Source organism: Gymnogyps californianus, chromosome 2 (assembly GCF_018139145.2).
Source record: "Gymnogyps californianus isolate 813 chromosome 2, ASM1813914v2, whole genome shotgun sequence".
NCBI lineage: Eukaryota > Metazoa > Chordata > Aves > Accipitriformes > Cathartidae > Gymnogyps > Gymnogyps californianus.
The window spans coordinates 165,105,379-165,128,623 of NC_059472.1; the positions used below are offsets into that span (position 1 = coordinate 165,105,379).

At 39.1% G+C, this 23,245-nt stretch overlaps 1 protein-coding gene across 1 annotated transcript; it reads right to left on the bottom strand.

The window, feature by feature from the left end:
* Nucleotides 1-1,856: 1,856 nt before the first annotated feature.
* Nucleotides 1,857-22,159, bottom strand: LOC127013724 (meiosis-specific coiled-coil domain-containing protein MEIOC-like). The gene is made up of 7 exons (XM_050892711.1): nucleotides 22,118-22,159; nucleotides 14,857-15,023; nucleotides 10,427-10,528; nucleotides 8,042-9,848; nucleotides 4,192-4,326; nucleotides 3,896-4,076; nucleotides 1,857-2,113 (listed from the first exon to the last, which is right to left on the bottom strand). The coding sequence occupies exons 1-7, from the start codon at nucleotides 22,157-22,159 to the stop codon at nucleotides 1,857-1,859; spliced, it is 2,691 nt and encodes an 896-aa protein (XP_050748668.1).
* Nucleotides 22,160-23,245: the final 1,086 nt, after the last annotated feature.

Here is a 23,245-nt window from a genome sequence, read left to right on the forward strand (position 1 = left end):
GGCTGAAAATATTCTTTTAAGTTGAATTCACTTTCTTTAGGGAAAAAAACCCATAATCTTGCTATACTAAGATTCTGATTTCTATCGACTCTTGTTTTTAAACTTTATTCAGTGGATTACAAATGAGGCTTGTGTATCTTTTTTCTACACAGTTAGGTAGCTACTGCCTCATTACAGTTAACGATGGTGCTATTGAGACTACATCTGCTCTAGAAACATCCACAGATCCAAAACTACAGAACTGCATTCGGAACATTTTGCAAGTACATATATATATGGAAACAATTATATATTTATCCACAAAATGTCAAATTCAACATCAAACACTACGGAACATAAAAATCTTCATTTTTGTCATTCAAACTTTGCTTATATCCCCAACTGAATTAACGTTTAAAATAAGAACTGTTCTCCAAAGCCACTCATTAATACACTGATACCTAAGAACCTTAGTTGGTTATTAGTACATGTTAAGAGATCGTGTAACAGTAAGACAGTTGTTAAAGCATTAAAATATTTATAAGTGCCCTAAGAACAAAACTTGCATTACTCATTCTTTTCTAATTCTCACCCTGAACATTCACACCGATACATAACACTTCTGATTGTCTAAGCCACAGAATGGAGACTAGTTAATAGCAATTAAATATATTAAATCTTCCATGCGAAAAATTAATCGGTTAAACAGCTTTGGTAACCTAGTATATAGTTAGCTTTGTGTAAATATTTTGCAAACATCCCTTCCCCCCAAAAAATCCCTATATACCATGTGTTTATTTATATAATAATATACATATTTCCTGAGTAAATCGTTAAATCTGAATATTCGGAAGATTTGGCAAAATATCCAACTTTATATTACTAAAATAGAATTTTAAATAAACATTCAATAAACACACTAAAATAAATATGGAATGTTTCTGAAAATTATAGTACCATGAACTTACATTAATAACAAACAATATTTTTTAATTAAGTGCATACTATGTTATATAGTTACTGTTTTTAACCCACTGAGGAATCAATAAATCTAATTTCTAATCCTGAGTGACAATTTTATATCACCTGCTAATGTGTACTTCAATGCAGTACTTACTGCAAATCTACAAAATCTTTTTTTTTTTTTTTAATGGAAAATTTTAAATGGACTATGCTATAGAAAAGCTCGGTTTACATTGGTTTAGCTAGAAACTGAATTGGCAGCACAACTGCTGAAGCATCTCACACAACCAACGTTAAACACTGATTATTCTTGTCAAACTGTTAGCGATAACCTGAACAACCTGACTCCCTGTCACAAAAACAATACAGGAGTGTGGATTGCTCTGTACAGAGGGATGGGATGCAAACTACTTAGTGATCACTTTGGCACTTAAAAGAACGATATAATGGTGCAAAAAAAAAACCCCTGAACAATTATGAAATACCTTTCAAATGGATTTTTTTTTTTTAAGTATGCTAAATTGTATCATTAACAAAAAAAGGAGAATTAAGTTCTACCACGCTCTGGTTTCTCAGGTCATGGCTTGACTCACAGCTGATACATAGCTTTGGATAAGCACACAAGGAAATGCTCAGCTATTGTTTAGTTCCTCTTAATAATAAAATTCTTATGTAGCAGACATTGCAATACCAGCAATATTAAAATTGCATTAACACTTTTACAAGATGTGTCTCTCAACACCAGAATCACAGTAATAGAATTGCAGCACTGATCAGTTATGTTAACCCTTTTGCTTTTTGATAACCTATCAAAAACACCTTCCATGGTACTATGCAGGACACACTGCCCTTCCCTCCCCATCCTCAGCCTTCTGCCTCCCTTCTGTTATTATTATTATGATTATTATTTGCTATTATTCCAGAATCCTCATGGGTTCCTCAGGTTTTTCTTTTTTGCTTCCTTTGTTTTCATGCTCCATGCTGCTTTTTTCTTGTGTGCTTGTGTTTGGAGGACAAAGCTCTTGCAATGCCCTTTCAACAGCTTCTTGTTTTACTGGACCGCTTGAAGAGTTTTTTGGCAAAGTCATCTGTAACGCACACCATAAAGCGGTACGAGCCTTGCGCGTGGAAGCAGCCAACTCTCTAATGGCAGCTGCCAGAGCCAGAACATCTACAACAGAAAAACACGTTACAGGTTAAACTAGCATACAAGCCTGGTAATATTAATACATTTTAAAAAATCTGTAAATTTGTTTAACCCATCACCACTACGCAAAGTTTGCTCAAGAAACAGCTAATGTTGTACCCTGGTACTGCATTGGTCGAATTCCATCAGCTGGCATTCTTCTCTTGCAAATGACAGCTATAACATCTCACACTAATAGCAACCATAAATAATTGTGTCCAAAATTCAGTGGCATAACCAGCAGGCCTGCGATACAACAATTAAGCCCATTTAATTAATGTTATCAGAGGGAACTATCTACAATGATACTCAACAAATATGATTAGTAAAACTACCTACTCAATTCCAGCCAGATGAGCTTGATACAATCCTTTTCTCCTCCTTTGTCTTCCTTTCAGTGGCACCGATACCCACCCAGCCTCACAGTGAGAAAAGGCTCACTGCCGACCTTTGGATATACGATCACCAACAGCAGAACTCAAAGAAACACATATTTCACAGCGAAAAACAGACTAAAGGCTTTTCTAGGTGTGATTAAGATTGTGCTTAGACACCCAACAGCAGCACAGCTCTTCTTCAGAAACATAACTACGCTGCAGATGTTACCATAAAAGACTAATTGCAATTTTTCTAACTACACGTACGATACAGGATGGTTCGAATAATGCTTCCATATACCTTTACTATAAAGCATCATCAAAAACATGGTTTGTGGGATTTTCTTAATTTTTTTTTTTCTTTTGGTAAGATGATGACTACCTGCTGCCTGGCTTATGCCTGGGGCTAATGTCCCATTACACAATTTTAGGAGTAATTTTAGAAGTTGGTTTGCATATAGGACTATTCCTTTTAAGGCTATGACATCATGCTTGACACCTAACTTGTGAAACCAAAACATTTTGACCCTCTTTACAGTTTATCTTTCCCTTCTTACAAGGAAGGACTATCCCATACACGTTGCTGGAAGCCAAAGGAACCACACTGTCAGCTTCACTGCAGCAACGGGAAATAAGACAATATAGGACAGTGCTAAGTAAGGATCCAAAGGAGGATGGGGGTGAGGCAGCGGAATGGCATTCCTCTTTGGAAATCATTTTCCAAGACACATGTATTTTCTAAAGAAAAATAACATGATCTTTACCTCCAAACCCCAAATTCCTATACGTATCAGCTGTACGATCATTATACTGCATAGCAAGTTATCACTTACACTATGCTGTTAGAAGGGAATGCAATTTGTCCTAGTTTTGCATTACTTCTACAGAAGTACATGCTGCTGCTACAAATTATTCTGGCTTTACTTCAACAGAAGCTGGGAATCGTGAAATGTAATTTCTGGCATTTTTGTGATTTAGATAAGGTAGACAGACACAATCGATTAACATGGCACCAACACATTTTTTTTTTTACTTTATAAGCTGAAGAGAAAAGACAGACTAGCAATACCACTAAAAAAAGAAATTCAACTTGTTTAAAAACAAGTACATTTTTACTTTTAGGACAACTATTTATGGTTATATAATATCACTGAACAGTTTTTACAGTTCTCTTAGTCAAGAGGAAAATCTTTCAAAGTGTTTAGTAACAAAAACAGACAAGAAAAAGGAATCTCTTAAAGTAATTTAAAGCCTTTTAAAAAGCGACAGGTTTAGATTTACAAACTTTTTTTGCTGAAGTTACAATAATTGCTGCATTTTTCAAATGGCGTATTTTCACAATTAAATCTTTGAAAAAGCTTTTAAAACTACAGGAATGGAAAGCAGTTACCTTTCTCATTATTATAACGTGGTGCTCCTTGTCTCTGTGGATTAGCAGCATTAATAATCTCATCCTTACGCCTTGCCTGTGTTACGTGAATGGCTTCCATATGGTGTTCCAACGTAGCGGATATGTTACCGTGTACAGGGGCGCCACGAAGCCTTTCCATTTTTCCTATTAATGTGAGCACCTGCCAGATACATTGAAAACACCAAAATCGCTAAGTATTTATAAGTCTCCATTAAACAAACAAACAAACATAAAACCAAAAAGAAATGCAGGAATTATAGCTCAAGGTGGCTTACCCTGGCTTGTTCTCGTAACTGGTCGACAATCAAACGATCAACTCGTGATGGGTTAGCAGGAAGTCGGGACACAGGAGTGTTATTTGAGCTAGATATGCGCTTTCCTGGAAAGTTTCTTGCCAGGTCAGCTTCAGTCTGAAAGGGAAATAAATAGCCACTGTAAATGTTTGAAATTAGTACAGTATTACAATCCATATTTTCGGAGTGGTTTAGAATTTTCAAATACATTAGAAGTGCGCCTCCTGTCTTTACTTCTGAATGCATTTACAGAAAAACGTTCCCAAACATCTGTCTAGGTGTACAACCAGCTCCTGTAAGAATGAGAATACTTTTCTAATTCAGCTCTACCTCAGAGTACAACGCTCAGTGGCAGCTTTTAGAATCAAAGCTGTACAACTTTATTTTAACCAATCTTGGACACAGACCTAGGCAAAGAAATTCTTGTACAGTACCCCAGGAATTTAAACTGTATGCCTCTCACTGCATCTCTCAAATGTCACCTATTATAATTATTAACAAAAGAAACAGGTGATCACACCAGCATAAGTTGTATCTGAAGCGCATCAGGATTAAGCCAGATTTAACATCAACTGGTATCAGCTCTGAAAAAGTCATCAACACAGCTGCCAAACTCCCCATGGAGAAAGGAACTGGCCAAACCACTATACAATGCAGGCAGTGACTAAACATCTCCAAACCTATTTTTGGATAGGAACTTCTTACACTTGGAGTAAAAAAAGACACAACTAGCAGCTGATTCTCGATCTCGTTCCTTCTTCAGTGTACAATGGACTTAGGAGAGAAAGATTAGGTACTGCATTGCAGTTCAAGGCAAGGTTAAGTACACATTCATACTATGCATGTTTGTACTGAAAATATGTGCTGAAGTCCTTTTCTTTTTGCTTTACTGCCACTTCCATATTATTTAGTCTCTGCCCTCATCTAACACGAATTACAAGAGCTGACTGACTCCACTTGCATTCATCTCAGAAGCCTGCAAGACATTCAGAAAAAAACGGATGGAGAAAGGGTCATGAACTCATATAACAACATCAGGTATTCAAGAATTACAACTAATAAGCAATTCACAGTACTAATCTACATGCACATTTAATATTGCAGGCAATTCCAAACAGGCAATTCATAGAAATTTTTTTAAATGTGAGATCCCTAGAAAAGTGAGATTTATAAAAGGAAACAGGTAAGCTCACTGTCACCGCGAACTCCAAAGCAGCTGCAATGAACAAGTTTCTGAGAGCTGAAAGGACTGACTGATTAGCCAAGCTAGATAGAATTAAATACAAGTCCCACTGGGGGGAGTTTCTGTCTACACTCTTAAGAAATTAATGTAGGGCGAGAACATCAAAAGGGTGAGAATCTCAAAAGAAAGTCCCTTCCTACGTACATATGTACAGGTGAGCATTCTCCCAAACTGTACCTACAAACAGGGATTAATGCAGTCCAGGCACATTCCTGTCAGGCAGTCGGGATGCAGTCAATCCTCTTTTGAGGAATAAGTATTTTGGTTGTAGGAATGTGAGCCATGCTATAGCAACTGGCTTGTGGGACTGAGAACAGTTTATACTCATAAATAAAGCTATCTGCAGGTGCAGTCTGTAACTACAAAAATCAAGGACTGAGAAAGCCTGAAGTGATCACTAGGGTAAAATTGGATCACTTAGAATGGACCAGATCGAGCTAGTCAGTTAAATCCCTTTGATTATTAAGAACACAATATGAGGATAAACAATCCTCCTTTAATGATGAAAACACAAAAAATATATATTATGAGATCAAAACTATGATTCAGTCTTCCCAAATGTCTTAATTGACTGTCGTGGTTTAACCCCAGCTGGCAACTAAGCACCACACAGCCGCTCGGTCGCTCACTCCCCCCGCGTCGGGATGGGGGAGAGAATCAGAACGGTAAAAGTGAGAAAACTCATGGGTTGAGATAAAGACAGTTTAATAGGGAAAGCGAAAGCTGCGTGCACAAGCAGAGCAAAACAAGGAATTCATTCAGCACTTCCCATGGGCAGGCAGGTGTTCAGCCATCTCCAGGAAAGCAGGGCTCCATCACACATAACGGTTACTTGGGAAGACAAACGCCATCATTCCAAACGTCCCCCCCGTTCCTTCTTCTTCCCCCCGCTTTATGTGCTGAGCATGACGTCATATGGTCTGCAATATCCCTTTGGGCAGGTGGGGTCAGCTGTCCCGGCTGTGTCCCCTCCCAACTTCTTGTGCACCCCCAGCCTCCTCGCTGGTGGGGTGGGGTGAGGAGCAGAAAAGGCCTTGACTCTGTGCAAGCACTGCTCAGCAGTAACAAAAACATCCCTGAATTATCAACACTGTTTCCAGCACAAATCCAAACCACAGCCCCATACCAGCTGCTATGAAGAAAATTAACTCTATCCCAGTCAAAACCAGCACATTGACCCAAATCGTGCATGAGCAGGTTTGGAACAGTCTTCTTTGCCACAACAGAAAGCAGACGAGTTTCTGAAAATACTCGTCTCGGACACACTGGAGCAAGAATCATCGTCACCCTTTCTCACTTGTAGAGAATTCCTGGTAGAAGACTGGATGGGCAGAAAGGAGTCTTGTTTAAAGGCATCAGTGAGCAAACAAGATACGCAGTTCTCTCCAGAAGGCCATTAGCAAGGTCTCACAGTTGACGCTGGAAAGAAAAAGGTGCTCTCCAGAGGTCCAGTTTGGTCAGATACCTGTCTCTTTCTCCAATGGCCAGGAGGCCTCTCCAACATGGAAGAAGTAGACAGGCACTCAGTGTATAATTAGGACTATGAATTATTGACTCCTGGTTTCCAAGACCTGGCATGGAGTTCAGAGATTTGACTCCTCTTGGGAAAGCATTTCCTGCTCAGCTTTTGAGCTCAGAGCTTTCAATCCCAAGTGTAACACATTTCTCAGTAGTGTGATCCCTCCCTGACAACAATTCTTAGCAAGAGAGTCTGAGGCAGGAAAGTGACGGTAACAAGAAGAGTATAAATTTAAACTTCCTTTGGGAGAAGTCACATCCACTCAAAACACTGTAGGTTTTTTCCACAGCCGTGTACAGAGCGATCAGGATTATTTTCTTTCAACTAAACCAGATTTAGTAAAACAAGAAACCAAAAGAATAAGGGAAAGACACCACTGCATCACAAAAACAAAAAACCAAAAAACACCACAAAAGTTTCTCTCCTTAAATGACTGTGCAGGGAAAAGGAGAGCCTGGGCTTATAATACATGAGTTAAAGATTTAGTTGGAGAGAAGGAAGATGGGACAAGAAAAGAAAAGAGATCCATCTAACCAAACTGTGCAATATGAACATTTAGAGCGTTAAGGTGCATAAAACACCAGCACTTTAAGAACCATTTGTGGTAGTGAGGGCCCTGCTGTATCATCACATATGGCTGGTGGCTCTAGAGTCGTAACAAAGGCCTACTGAATTAATAACAACTAGCTAATGATCTTTTATTGACCACATAAATGAAAGCCATCCAAGCTAATGATAATTCAGTGCTTTGCGACATTGTTATCACATTTGTTGTAGCAAATAGTCGTAGGTTAATAGAGAGAAATGTTGTGTTAGCACTCCTAAGGGAAAAGAGCCTTACAAACTGAAGCTCAAAGCCACACACGACTTAAAACCAGTCATGCCAAACAATGCAAGCATTATATTGAAAGCAGATGGTGTAGATGGTGTTCTAGGTATTTAAAACTAACAACATGACAACAGAATTCTCGCCTCCTCAAAAGGAGTGACAGCCCAGAGTATCTACTCTCTACAAATCGTTTCATGCGATCATCACCTTTGACAGGAAGTTATTGTCAGCTGTGTTTTACCTTCTTTCTCTCTTTCTCCAAGGCTCTCCACTGCTCATAACACTCCTCCAGTCGGATATGAAGCTCATTAGCAGGTCCACTGCGATTTCTTGGAGGTCTGTACTTGTTAAACGGCGTTGGAAAGGCAAAGTACGGTGCAGCTATTTCCCCACAAAACAGATCGTTGATGAAGGGATTCAAGTGGTTAAAGTCATCATAATGAAAAAGATCAACAAGTTCTGAGAATGGAAATGGTGACGGAGGAAAAGTGAAATTATTTGCTGATGAAAACAGATGGTGATTAAATGGAGGAAAGCTGGGATTTTGCTTAAAATCAGACATTAAAGGGAAAGAAGGAAGAAAAGAAGGATTGATGAAATCTGACATGCTACCACCATTCTGTTCGTGCTTTTTTCGGAACATATTGAACTGCTGACAGTTTGGGGTTGTATACCCAAAATGAGGAATCCAATTCCTTCTGCCTCTTCTATCATCTTTATTACTATTTTCTGGAGTCTGCTTTTTTGGAAATCTGTGGTATTTTTCAGGGTCTTCACTTACAGCATTCTGCTGCGTTAACCAGTCAGATGAAAAATTAATGGGGAATTTACGATATTGCCCCTCCTTATTAGTCAATGAATCATGCTGTGATCGTCCAACGGGTTTCATTTGCTTCTGATTTTCTGAGATGAAATGAGAAACTCCCAAATTATTAGAAACACCGTTTGATATTTGTAACCTTCCATCTTTCCTTGAAGGGAGGACAGGTAAGATCGGTGAGTAGTAAGAGGACTGTGTTATAGACTGATGGGTGGGAGAACCACCAGACATGGTTGAAACCCCAGAAGATGACTGCGGACTTGTTACCACTTGCTTTCCATACGTGATATCCGATGCAGCTGTCGGACTCATCATTTTCCCATCCAGCCACGTACGTCCATGGTACGATGAATAACTCCCATTTTGCATAACATTTTTTACAGATAAATCGTATTCAGATACTTTATGAGAGCATTCTTTAGGACTAATATGGATCTTACATTCATTATTATTAAAAGCATCCCCCAAAGTAAAGCTGTGATGACCATTTTGCACAGGGGTTTCCTGTGGTTTTCTGTTTGTCCCTCCAGAAAAATTATTTTCTTTAGGGGGTTGATTGAAAAAATATAGCGATGGATGAACAGATGACTGCAATTTATGAGCAGCTGTAAAGTTTTCATATCTTTTAGAAAACAAGTGGTTGTCCTGGGACACTTTATCCCAAGAGTCATCAACAGGCTGACTGGAAAGATCAGGCGAATACTTCGTTTGTTCTTGAGCATCGTTTTTCAGAGCTTTGCCTCTTGCTCTTTCAGTTTTCCAATACTCTTTCTGAATGCTAGTGCCTTCTTTCATTCTGTTCTGAGAAGAAAAAGTGCTAAAATTGGAACCCATTTTTTCGTAGTCTCCATTTAACCTCATGTGGTCATAACTGCACAAATGCTGATTATAGTCTACATTTTGAAATGAAAACCCTTCCTGGTGAATTGTATTATTATTTTGCAAAGAGGAATTTTCAGGATAACTGTTCTTCAGAATATTATCAGGCTGAGTGCAAGGGCCAGATGGAGAAAGCCAAGACTCTATGAGATGAAGATCTTCCAAACCTCTGTGTAACATCTCCACATCATGAGACTTTTGCAAGTGTTCCTGATAGTAGTTCTGTGTGCCCATCAGGTTTGAAAAATCCTTACTTTCAACAGAGTGCTTAGGTGAGAGCCCTGAGAATTCACCATTGCTTCCAAGATCAGGTGCCCACATTGGTGGAAACAATCTTGAAAGAGAATTCCTGTAACAAAATTAAACAAGACTCCTGTAATGATTTAAAACATTTCTTACATTAAAACAGCTCACGTATCACGGTTATTCCCCCCCCTTCATGTTTCCCCCATTACATTCTTGGCTAACCATACATAGCCCTCCTCCAAAATATAAGGGGGGGGGAATATTCCCACTGCAGTTGAGTAAATGCTATGTGAAATCTGACTGCCAATGCTGTTCTCTAATGTTGATAATACATATATTCAGAATTGCAGAGTTTATTTGGACTTATTAAATATTTTAGATTCGACTGTATTCAGTCAACTCCCTACTGGTTAAAATGAGATTTCCACCACCATCACCCCCCCCCCACCAAAATGCTGTAGGCTGATGGAGGACTGAAGAAAATTTGCATTTCTAACAGTTTGTTGCTTTTTTCTTTTTTACGGGCAAGTGAAGTGAAGAAAAACACTTCTACATTTCAAGGGGATTTATAAGACCTTCGTTACTGAACTTGGTGAAATAATTCAAAATGTGTATCATATCTGTGTGACAAAGGGCATAAAAAACATTACACACATGTAAGAACTTTCAGAACAAACTTACCAATCTGTAACTGGTTCTGGCTTGCTTGGTTCCTCTAAAATGCTTGACACTAGCCCAAACATATCAGGGCCATTGCCAGAATAAGAAAGATTTATTGGTGCCCTGAAAAAACAAAAAAGTCCAGATAAATAAAAGTCTTTTTTCTCCTAAACAAAACAGGCAAAAGAAAAAGTAAAGCGTTAAACCTTTAATTTATTTTAGCAGCATCTGCTAAGTGTTCTGAATTTAATGTATTCTCAGCACCCATATAGAGAAATCTCTTCCTGCATTCGTGAATTCTATAGCCTAAATGAAGTAGAACAATTTTCCTAACTTCTTGCTTCACCAGAGACTTCTCAAGCTGTTATGTGAAGAGACAGGAGCAGCAAAAGATTTTCCTCTCTTTTCAATCAACATAACTATTTTATAGGCATTTCTTCAAATCTTGACTGTCTCCTTTAGAGGATAAATATGATCAATCTTCTCAAAATCTTGAGGATTCTAATTTATCTACTTCCATAATTCAAGAACTATTATTTTAATCTCAAAAAAATTAAGTTATACTTAAGTTGAACCACTTTCAAATCCCCCTTTAGAAAGGAGTTGGTCAAAACTTTATTAAATATTCCTGATAAATACCAAAGGTGTTCAACCATCACTACTCTTACACAAGCCCAACTGTTATCTTTTACTTCAGGTGCAAAATGAGATCTTTACAGAGCTGTCTGTAATGACACCTAACTCTTACTCATAAGTTAATTAAAACATAACACTGTTAAGATCTCCTTCCCTCTAACATGCATTGTTTTGCTTCAATAAATTTCACTCATCATCCTATTCTCATTCAGCTGATTCGCTTTAGCGTCCCTGAAGATCTCTCAGTCTTCCCTGGTGTCAGCTTATCCAAACAACTACATTGTCTGCTAATGCTGCCACATAATTACTCACACTGATTTTGCCGATTAACAAAGACTATAAAACATGGGATAAACTACTAAGACTATCACCTTGTTAATCTCTTGCCACAGCGAAAATTAGCCATGTATGCCTTACTAGCTTTTACGACCTCACCACATTCTGACTTCTAACTACCTCTATTATTTACTTCATAACCTTTCAGTTTCCTCTGTAAGGAATCTAGTCTATGTGATTTTGTTTAGCATATACATAAGTACAAAGATTCTTGAAAATGTTTTATGAATGTAAAACTGTAACTGATATTTGACAACTGGATCTCTTCTGTGTCTTTGTCAGATGGCAATTTTTTTTTTTTTTTTTTTTTTTTAAAGGAGGCCTATTTGCTTCCAATTTCTGCAACCAACTGGAGATCATAAATGAAAGCTTGCATCTAGACAATGATTTTCAGCAAGGGAGAGATCAATTTAAAATGTGGCATGGAAATTAAAAATAAAATTACTGGCCATTTTAGAACTGCGGACAGGGCAGCAGGAAGCCGGGTGGACTACAAAAGGAAAAAAAAAAAATCCCAGGAAAGAACAAGCACAGAACAGCAGCGAGTCTAAAATTCCCCAAACAAATTTTACAGACTAGACAGAAGTGAGATGAAATGTTCAGCTGTTATTTCTGGTACATACACCAGAAACACTACAATGCAATTCGAGGCAGGAGAACCTGAATTCTTGACAAATTCTATTTCTTAATGCCGTCACTTGTTCAAGCGAGGGACTAGAAACACCTCCCCGCCTTGTGACTCAAGCCAGTGCTGTTCACTACCAGCAATCTGAAAATTCTTGGTAATGTAAGGTGTCAGGAAGCATCTTGTATCGTAAAATCCTGATCCACCCAGAAAGGAAGATACTTCCCATGAAACACACTGACACATATGGAAAAGAAGTCAACTATGTTCTTGTCTTCTGGTCTCCAAATAAAGTAGCCTCCATCAACAACAAGTCAACCGAAGTTAAAAACAAAAATGCCAGTGTAACAGGCATTCAGTTTTCTCAAGTCCAAGGCAGGCAGCTGTTACTGCTGTAAAATCCCTCGATTCTGCAGCATCAAGGAATCAAATCTTTAGCTCCTAGTGCCATAAGACAACCTACTGCCTACCAAGGCAGAGCAACATAAAAAGAATCCATGAAAATAACCAGCACATGGGAAAGGCAAAACCATACCAAATTGCTTGCAACTATGCGAAATAGAATACGGATGTCCAGCCTGACACCAAGTTCATGGCAGTGAGCAAGCCTGCCCTTGCAGACAGAGAAAGAACAAGAAATAGGACAAAAGAACCAAGACCTACAGCTGCTCAGCAAAACTTCCAAGGTACTGGTGGGAGGAGGAGGGTTGCAGAAGATGAAAGAGCAACAGGCAAATGGAAATGGTACCTTTGCCACATCTGTGTGCTGTTCTGGCTGTTGTGATTAACTCCAGAACTGAAGCTCAGGACATGTCCATAGCCTTTGAGGACAGAAATTAGACGGAACTATTGTCTTCCTTTGGGGAGATACTGCATTTGAGAATATGCCTGAATTCTTTAAAGGTGCCAATAACTTCATCCAACCTAGTACTGAACAAGGATGGATTTTCAAATGGACATTTCTCAAGAGAAGTTCGTGGCACCAGAATATCGGTCTATTGAATGGCCTATACATAGGTTTGAGGTACTGGGGCTCCCAGAATTTATTGTGGAATAACTTTAATGGCCAAAAATTTGAGAATTAAAAGGACAAAAGCATGAGCAAAGTTACACTGCAAAGAAATCTCCAGTGATGGATCAGTTGCTCTCACCAAGCAGCTTAGAGGAACTAAAACTACACAGGCGTACTGCACCTAATACAGTTAGGCACCAAGTACCCTAAAATATTACAAGGAAAAAAAAAAACACCAAAGTTTTTTTAACCTCAAGGAATACTGCATATCTGCAGTCTCAGAATAGGTGTAGACATGGACTATTATTAACAGACAAGTACCATTTAGTTGTTTAATTCCTTGAGTAATTTTTTTTTTTTTAAAAAAGCTACTTTGCATTTCCTACCTTGCAATAATCTAAAGGCTGTCTTTAAGAAGAGATTGTATATTTTAATTAGTGGATTGCCACTCAGAGCTTAAAGTTACCACTTACAGCTCATACTAAAGCTATATGATGTTTTATTTAAAAAAAAATATTAAAAATAAACATCTCTCTGGCATTTCCCAGGGAAGATTAGCAAAAAAACCCAAACAATGGTATTTAGCTTCTTTGCAATGCATGTACCTTCCTTAACTGTTACCTTTCAGCATCTTGTAAACCAGTGGACTCCCCCTTCTCCCCACCTCAAACTTCCTCTTTCTTACTAGGCAAGAGATAAATAACTGCAGTGAGATTGATATGAGAAATGCTAACAGCATCATCACAGCTTCAAAAGCTGCTGTGCCAGTCTGTACCAACCAACCCCCCCAAAAATGCAATATTATGTTGCCAGCACTTGTCATTAAGATGGAAAGAAGAGAGTGGGAAGCCTAATATAAAATCATGGTTTACGCACTTCTAAGGCTGGAATAGTTTTAACATTACAATTTCAATTGCTGTACACAAGCCATATAACGACCAACATGAAGGAGAGAACAACTTATTTCAGTGGGTACCCCCTAGTTTCTATAATCATTCCCTGTTCCTTGCAATTCTCATATCATTCATGATTTTATAGAAATCATTCCTCTGCAGAGCTGACTTATCAAAACCGAAGAGGAGTTTTATTTACTCTCCACTGACATGGAAGCTTTCAAACCCCTGTCCAGCCTCACTGCCCTTCTCTGTACCTTCCATAATTTTACTGCATTATTAAGACTGGATGATCAGAAGTGCCTGCAATAGTCAAGACTTGGGCAGAGTGGATTTCTCCAGGGGAATAAAAATGCTTCGTGATTCAAGTAACAAAGACCCTTTGCATTCATTCAGCATTCAAAACTACAAAAATTATTTTTTTTTAATATAAAATCGAACTTGAGTGCATTATATTAAGGGCACAATAAGACAGTGGGCTGGCGTATTTTCAAGAGTAGCTGTATGCATATTTATGCTTTCAGCAGCAGAGGTACCACTTACACTCGACCTGTGTCTAACACTCTCTGCATTGTTCACGTTCCAGGAAATACTCTACATTATCAAGCAGGATCATTATGAGGTATGGGAAGCACGGAAGGAGAGTGGTTTTTTTACTTAAGGAGTTTTCAACGACATATGGCAGTTTCCCATTTCATTCCGTAAATGTAGTATTCTTTCCAAATTTTAAGATGTTCTTACATGTAAACACACACATCTACACACACACAGACCCCCTACCTTTTTTCACAGCCTCTATAATAACTATTATACAGCAAAGAAAATTTATTGAGTTTCTAGTTATCCCATAAACTCTTCCTAAAAAGATCCAGAATCCCATTTGTTCTGCTCCATAACAGTTTCAGTGTTCCAGGACACCACCGTAAGATTATGCCAAGAATGCTCATACCGTTTCTTTGTGCAGTCTTGAAACGAAGTTTTTGAGCTAATATCCTCTCCACATGCTGACCAGTCACTATACAGACGGGAAGATTCTAGCGGAGGTGGCGTACTAGTAATTGCTCCTAATAACGGGGAAAATAATTGAGTGTCCATTTTTTGTTTCTTGCTATTTACCTATGTTGAAAAGAGAAGGAAACATTTTTAACATCAGACGTTTATGTAAATGAGCACTAAAGGCAACAAAGCAAACCTTCCTTTTATATCTTGAGCTAAATAATTTTTCAGGAAAATGAAACGTAGCTATGACAAAAGGATGAAGTCTAAAACTTGTTCCCTCCCCTGCCTTAAAGTAGCCCAAATCTGACAAGTTTATGCATCTCCTAAAAATAAATAAGTAAATAATAAAAATTACTTACTATACAATAATAGGAATTCTCTACAGATTTCACATTGTAGGTGTTTGCCTGTCACGTTCACAAGCTCAGAATCTTCTAGCCTATATGACTGGAAATGCACTTGTCACAGGAGTACACGTCCCTTCTGAGAAAACAAAGGGAAGAGCAATTATCCCTGCTATATCCCTGAAAACACAGAATATTCCAACAAAGAGCCCACTGTAAGCAGGGAGGGACATTTGCAAACTTCACAGAGCAAAATGTGGGTAAGAAAAGTAATCTGTCTTTAAGTACTGGTCCAGAGAAGACTATTATAGATAAATTATTTATTCAAAGAATAAATAATAGGAGATCTAAGTAACATGGGGAACTGCACCTCACAAGGTATCTCAACTAGGAATTGCCATGACAGAACCTGTGATTGACAAAGGTTTAAGCAGAATATCAGAAACCTACTTTGAGTTGGAAGGGACCTCTGGGGTCATCTAGCCTAACTCCCTGCTCAGAGCAGACTCAGATCAGGCTCCTCAGAAACTTGCCCAGTTGAGTTTTGAGATCCCACTACTTCCCCTCTGGGCAAATTTTTCTAGTATCTAACTGCTGTCCTGGTTTAAAAAGAAAAAAGTATTGAAAATAGTCTGGACCACCTTCTCTATAACCTACCACAAGGCAGCTGCACACACCCATAAGATCTTCCCTTTCTCTTCTCCAGGCTGATCAGACCCAACTCTCTCAGCCTCTCCTCAGACATCTCATTCTCCAGCCCACAACCATTTTGGAAGCCTCTGCAGGACTCACTCCAGTACCCTTCTTGCACTAGGGAGCCCCAAACTGGACACAGTATCCAGTTGTGGTCTTACAAGGGCAGAACAGAGAGGATCATAACAGTGCTCACCCCTCTGGCTACGCTCTTGCTAAGACAGCCCAGCACAGGGGTGGCCTCCTCTGCTGCAAGGCCACACTGCTGATTAACATCCAACTTGGCCACCAGGACCTCGATCCTTGTTGAGTAACTTTTGGAAGTTTTGACTCTAGGAGCAAAACCTCAAGCTTTCTTGAAAAAAAAAAAAAAACACCAACAAACTTTTATGATAGAGAGCTGAACTAGCTGCCCTTTAATTCTTGTAAGTAAAGACATCTAGTCAGAATGGAGTACTTGTGGTTCTGAAAATAACATTTGGGAGACTCAAAAAAAACCCCCAACCCAACACAAAAAAACCCCAAAACCAACAAAAAACTCCAAAAACCCCAACAACAACAAAAAAATCCAACCCCCCCCAAAACCCCAGATGTATCAGTAGCTGCAAGAGGCCGTGGAATTGGATGCAGACTGGAGCCGACTGTAGCATCCAGCCCTGTGCTTTACACCTTCCTGAGGAGGCCAGTAACTAAGAAAATTGTCCTAAGGAGCACATTTAGCAGCATCTGTTTGCACCCAATTCTAGAAGCATTTCTCAGTGAACTGAGGTTCTTACAAGCACAAAGAAAAACACCACTACATCAGTTTAAAAGAATCTATTGAGGGGATTTCCTATTTCAAGACATATTTCATTGAAGATGCTGCCTTTCAGTTTCTTCGAGTAATTCAACCCATCTTCCTGAAGCAATTTCTGAATTTGTTTTGTGTTCTTGGCAAAAAACCAGGTCAGTAGGCCAACGTGAAAAATAAACTTTTTTGGGGAGAGAGAAAAAAAAAAAAAAGGAATTGTTTCCTTACAAATGTTAATATATTTCATCTTCAGCCCCCAAAGAGCGCATTAAGTTGCCACCACGCTGCCTATTAATATATGGACAGCGATGCCTGGGAGAATGGAAAGAAACTGCAGATTAAATGACTGGAAGTTCCAATACGTTTACACATAACTAAGATCACTTCTGAGGCCATGAGACAACCTGGAGGTTGTCTGACAATCGCCAGCTTCACTTGGATGTGTTAGTCATAAAGGTTTTCAACAGAAGCAACAGGTTAAAAAAAGGTGATGTTGTGCATGTCACTCCTCTAGCAAACCCCTCCTGCTAAGCAGGTTTGTCCGTCTTTCCAAGCCTCTCATTACAGACAGAGACACAGAAGGACGCAGTGCTAGGAAGACAATGAACAGGAGTTTGCAGAGCTGCTGCTGGCGGACGTCCTGCGTGTACAACCTGGCAGCAGGAAGAGTTCTGAACGTGCTGCAAAAAAAAGTATAGTTAGCTTACTCTAAGACTCTTAAAACTCTGGATACCTGGCTGCTGGGGATGGACAGCAAGAATTTTTTTAGGACTATGAGGATAAAATTAACTTCTGTCACATCATTCATTGTAAATACAGCTGCAATAGGTACAAAAAGACAGCTGAAAAAAGCTCTTTCATCAGGATGGTCAAACTAGCCTTGGATCCAACAAATGAAACCATTTGCTAAATCCTTATTGAATAACTGCAGAAAGATCTCAACCATGTACTTATTAAATTCCTGAAAAGGCTAAAAAACACAACTTGAAAGCAACAAATGGTGCTACAGTGATGACTGGGTCCTCATACTTAAAAACATTTAAACTGATCTACTAAACTCCCATTTTATTGCTTCTGAGATAAAAATTGCATTGTCACTAGGAACCATATTGCCAACTCTGTGAGACTGGTGCTTACTATTGGAGAAACACCTCTGAAGCCCTGAACAAGCCAATAGAAAATGGAGGGTTTAAGGGAAATTTATACTGTCTGAATACAGCCTTATGCATTCAGTCTGTCTAGAGCCACTTTAAAAGGTTTTTATAGCTAGAGCTTTTTAAAAGTTATTTATATCTAAATAAACTAAAAGAACAAAACTTCACTATTGATCATTTCACTATCTCATGCCCCATCCTTTTAAAAGAAAATGCAAAGTTGAATTAATTTTTCTCTCCCCTCTTTTCTCAAAAGGAGAACGGTAAAATCTTGCTTACTACAAATCCTTGGCCGGAATTTGGTTTAGTGAAAGCTGTCACAGACTCAGAAGATCTCCCTTCCTGGGTCTTGTCTGAAAAGGTAGTAAAGAAATATTACCTGGCCAAGTGTGCTCCTACCACGAGCAGGACAGAACAACCCTTTAGTGAATTTTTTGACTAAACAAAAGTTTACACTGAGGGCTTATCACTTGCTATAAACTTGTCTTACACATCCAACCAATTCCCTATTAAATAACAGAATTAGAGGTTATTATAACCCTGTAGAGGCTAGACACATATTCTGTAACATTCCATACAAACACAGTCAATATCTATAACGTTAAGTAAGAGACAAGAACAACTTCCTGGCCCAGAGACTTACATGGCACGGCAGTGCTCGTGTGATACAAGTAAACTCTTACCCCGCAGAAGAGGAGGAGGGTGGTATCCGAATTATCTGCTACAAATGACTCCTGAACCACACACAAGTATCATTTAGGAAAGCAGTAGCTGACCAAGGCCAAAATTTTAGCAACAATTTAACAGTACCAACAAGCACATGCCAATGCCCCGCCCCTGGTCTTGTTTAGTCTACTAGGAAGCAATACACAGAGATAAATTATGCTCCTTGGCTAGCTTATAAAATACTTTTGCATAGATTAAAAATAGGATCTGTAAGTAATGGATTTATCTTTTATTTTCAGAGCTATTAATCACTGCTAATGTGAGTTGTGCAGGACAATGGGACTAAAGATCAGTAGAGGAGGTACTTCATGTACCCTAGATACAGCCTTGTCACTCAGCACTTCCAAAACACTGGAGTCTGTCATTCTACCTAGTTAAACAGAATTTCAAAATAACTGAGAAACCCTTGTCTGTGCGTTACATACGAACTACTAACAAGTTACAGTAAAAAAGAAAAAGGGGTAAAACAATGTGTTGTCTCCTACAGCTTGGTTTAGTTTAAAAATTCTTCACTGAATTTCAGAGAGTCATAACTTCCATAAGTGGCTTTGCAAAGAGAGGACTGCCTGCAGGGGCACAGACGTGTTTCGCTCAGAATTCCAACCTTAAAAATCAATGAATGAAATGCTGTCTCAAAAAAAAAAAAAAAAAAAAAAAAAAAATCAAATGACAACTCCTACAGTCTTCAGTAGGGCTTTTACTTCATTCTTTCTACCCTGCAAATCATGGAAAAGCCACTGCTCTCACTAATTTACCTCTCAAAACAACAACAAAAAACTTACCACATCTAAAACCTAGATACGTTATCTCGGTGGATTTTTTCTTCTTTCAAAGCATAACAAGACACAGGGTCTGTTCTTTCCTGTAAAATGGAAACTGTGCATGTACTAAACTCTCTCCCTACATACAAAACTGAACACAATTTTTTCCAAGACATCTAACACTGTTAAGTCACACCTTATCTTCAAATGCACGCAGAGCACTTAACTTCTGCAAGAAGCTCATCACAACCGAGGAGTAAGCAAACTGAAGCATTTACCAAAAACATTCACTATTTCCAAAAGCCTCATGCAGTTCTTTGTATTTAGAAGCTCTTCCAAAGTTTATTTGAGGAGAAATAAATGAGTAGAACTTCATCAGTATAATACTAACATTTCAACTATAAATATATATGAAACTAAACAGTATCAAAGCTATTAGGCATTGACATTGTTATGGTATTTGTGACATGAGTCCTGTGCCCCACTACACACCGACTCACTTTTTGCTACCTGGCTCCTTTGTGCTTCTGCTTCGTCCAGGCTGTGTGCTAAGGATTTGCTGTTATTACGTAGATGGTTTCAATGCTCCAGCAGCGAGGGCAAAGACCTTGAGGAAGGCTGTTACTCCCTCACTCCTCTTCCTGCTGTCCTCCCATTCCCCAATCAAGTGCCAAGCTAGCACAGCTGCCAGGCATGCAGAGGCAGATGAAATCTACAGATCTTGGTAAAGGACTTGATAAACAGTAAATTGTATTGGGGACGGAGAATCCTGCGTGGCAGAGATCTCGGAACAGCTGAGGTTGGAAGGGATCTTTGGAGTCAAGGCCCCTACTCAGAGCAGGTTGCTCAGGACCTTGTGCAGTCAGGTCCTGAGCGCTGCCAAGGATGAACAGGACAGAAGACACACAGAAGAGCCAGGGTGCCCCCGCTGCACCTTTGGATGCAGATACGAGACAAATATTCCACAGAGAGAGGTTTCTGCCTCACCACCACTGCTTGAGATGGACAGCTAGGAGACAGAGATCTATGATCTTCTGAAAATCCTCTGTCCACAGCACTGAGAATACAGCAGAAGACTCAAATATTATTTCTCTTTACTGGAAATGTGTTGTTTCTTGTGCTGTCCAGCTAAGTACTGGAAACAGTTCAAGACTGTAACCATCTATTCTGAGATGCTAATAGCTGCTGACAGAGCAGTGAAGGCCCCTCAAGCAGACTGGAAGGAGTTTTAGGGACTTTCATAAAGACCACTACATTATGCCAATCGCAGGAAACGTTTGCAGTGACGTTATGTGTATCTTGGGGTACCTTGCTGAACTATAGCATTAGAGGACACAGACTAAAAAAATTCAACAGGGCTTCACTCTCCTCCTGTTTGGAGGTGAGAACTGCCTACGGCTTATACCAGACTAATAATTCTCTGAAAGGATATATTATAAGCTAAAAAATAATGTAATCGGAGCCAAGTATTTGCTTCATTATATAATTAGAAGAAATTACTTTTATTGACATAAAGTCCCATCTGACAGAAAGTTCTTGATTTTCCAAAAAGCATTTGAGCTAAATTAGGAAAAAGCCTTTTTATAGTCAGTTATCCTAAAACTGCAGGAACTCACTGCTACAGAGCATTGCTCGCAGATGCTTTTTATAAGCATCTATCATAACGACAGTAAATGACAGCACTGCACAGTATTATTACTTCTATACTGAGTGTATTCTTCTCTGATTTCTTGGCAGGATAAATATTTCCTGTTTATTTCTTGTTTTTCTTGGCAAGATAAAGCAAACATAAGAAAAAGCATTGTTTTGTTTTTTTGACTTAAGACTTCTAATAACTCCTAGGCATCTTAATCTATAGCACACTGAAACTAGTTAACCCATTCAGGATGCACTGCTAGTAATTCTCTGAAACTAGTAGGTTAAAAAATAAAAAAATCAGAATTCTATAAATTGCCTTCTTGGTTTACCTGGGAAACTAACCAGCAGAAGTAAACAGGTGACAGGGATATGTCAAAAACTAAAACGAGGGGAGAAAATAGGTCAGTTATTCAGATATCTCTTAATATCAGGGAAAAAACCATAAAAATGGCAGATTACTGGAGACTTCCTCCTAAATCCCAATGTCATATCACCTAAAAGGCTCGTTGCAGCAGCAAAGGGAAATGTTCCTTTTCAGCAGTCAAAGAATTAAGAAACCTTTTTTTCTGAGAAAAAGGAATCAAGTCTGTCAGACCCCTCTTAGACAGTTGGGTCAAAATCATATAAAAAAGCACTAAAGGCAGGGCAGGGGGAGAAGTAGTACGTTTATGAGATGCTTGTTCAATATATGGGTTCTATAGCCCAATTACCATTAAGAACGCTCATGGGCTACTGGGCCATTTCTTTTGTTTGCTTTAAACACCAGCATCTAAATACATTCATTTCATGTAATCAAAGGGGGTTTTTTTTGTCCATGGTAACTTCCAGCAGTTGTTCTTCAGAAGACTTTGTGGTAAGTCTCACAAATGCCCTTGACAAGAGGCACTCAAAGCCAGCCTGAACGAGGAACTGCTGACTTCCATGAATAGAGGATTACTCTCCTGTACTGACACAAATAGTGAAAGCTGCTCCATCTGTAACATAGCATTCTCTTCAGATGTTTTTTTTTGTTATGTGGTTATTCAATACATTTAGTTAGAAAAACCAACTTATTATACAAGTATTTATTTCTGTTTACCTAAGCAAATTCACTTTTTGGACTCACCTGTGACTTGTAATGACCAGGGGAGGCACTTTCTTTGACCATGTCCTTCTTATCAGTATACAAGTTCTCTTCTCTGAAGTATGCAGCATTGCCGTGCAAGCAGAAACTTAGATTCTTAAGGACAGACTTAGCCTATTTAAAAGCAATTAAAAAGAAAAAAAAAAGGCAATAATTACCAGGTCTGTCACAGTTGTACTTATTATGCATGAAACTCATTTCTAGTTACCCCTCCTTGCTCCTCCCATCATCTCTCCACGTCACACCACCCACAGCTCCTCCAGTACCACCTACATCCTACACATTCGCAGAGCAATGACAATGTTGCTTTATTGCTGTGAGATCCCACACGACAGAACAGCTCAGCAGATATGAGAGTTGCTGACCACAGGTCACATGGAGTCCCAGAATGGGTAAGCCAGCTGCGCCGTGCTGCACCTAGGATCATGCAGGCAGAGCCATACTGCCTGGCAAGACTCCCCTCTTCCGCTTTATCCTGTCACACAGACAGATAGATCACACAGGTCCACATTTACCATTGCCAGTACGTAAGCTCACCCTAAGATCGTGCTCAACGGGACACATCTGCCACAGAACTGAACATCCATCCCCATCACATGATAGGACAAACAATCCTCAAGTAGCTGGGACTGCACCCATGTAAAGGTTCCACTCCATCTTCAGACTCATGGCCTGTCACCGGCAAAGGCAAGGCTGGCTCCTGCCACACATTGCTATCCAAAACCAGGTGTGATAAAAGCACGTTCCCAAGAGCGCTCCAAGTATAACATGCGGATTCTAAAATCCTTCCCTATGCTCTCCACTTAAACCCTTTACAGTATAACCTCCTATACTTCCCCTATTGAAAAGCAGCTTATCAAGTTGCTGCTGCCTACTGTCATGCTTGCACTTCGCACGCGTGCCATTTCTCCAGCTTCGTCCATTTGCACTACATGACACAGCAAAACAATGTCCCAGATTAACAAGTCAATGCACTACACAAACGTAAGGCTTCATCTTCACTGACACAAAGCTTTAATTGGTGGAAGCAATGAATGGGGGAAGGGCTGCTTTTACAGTTAAGATAAATCAAGATAAAGTGTGCAACAGTCATATTATGATAAATTCTTA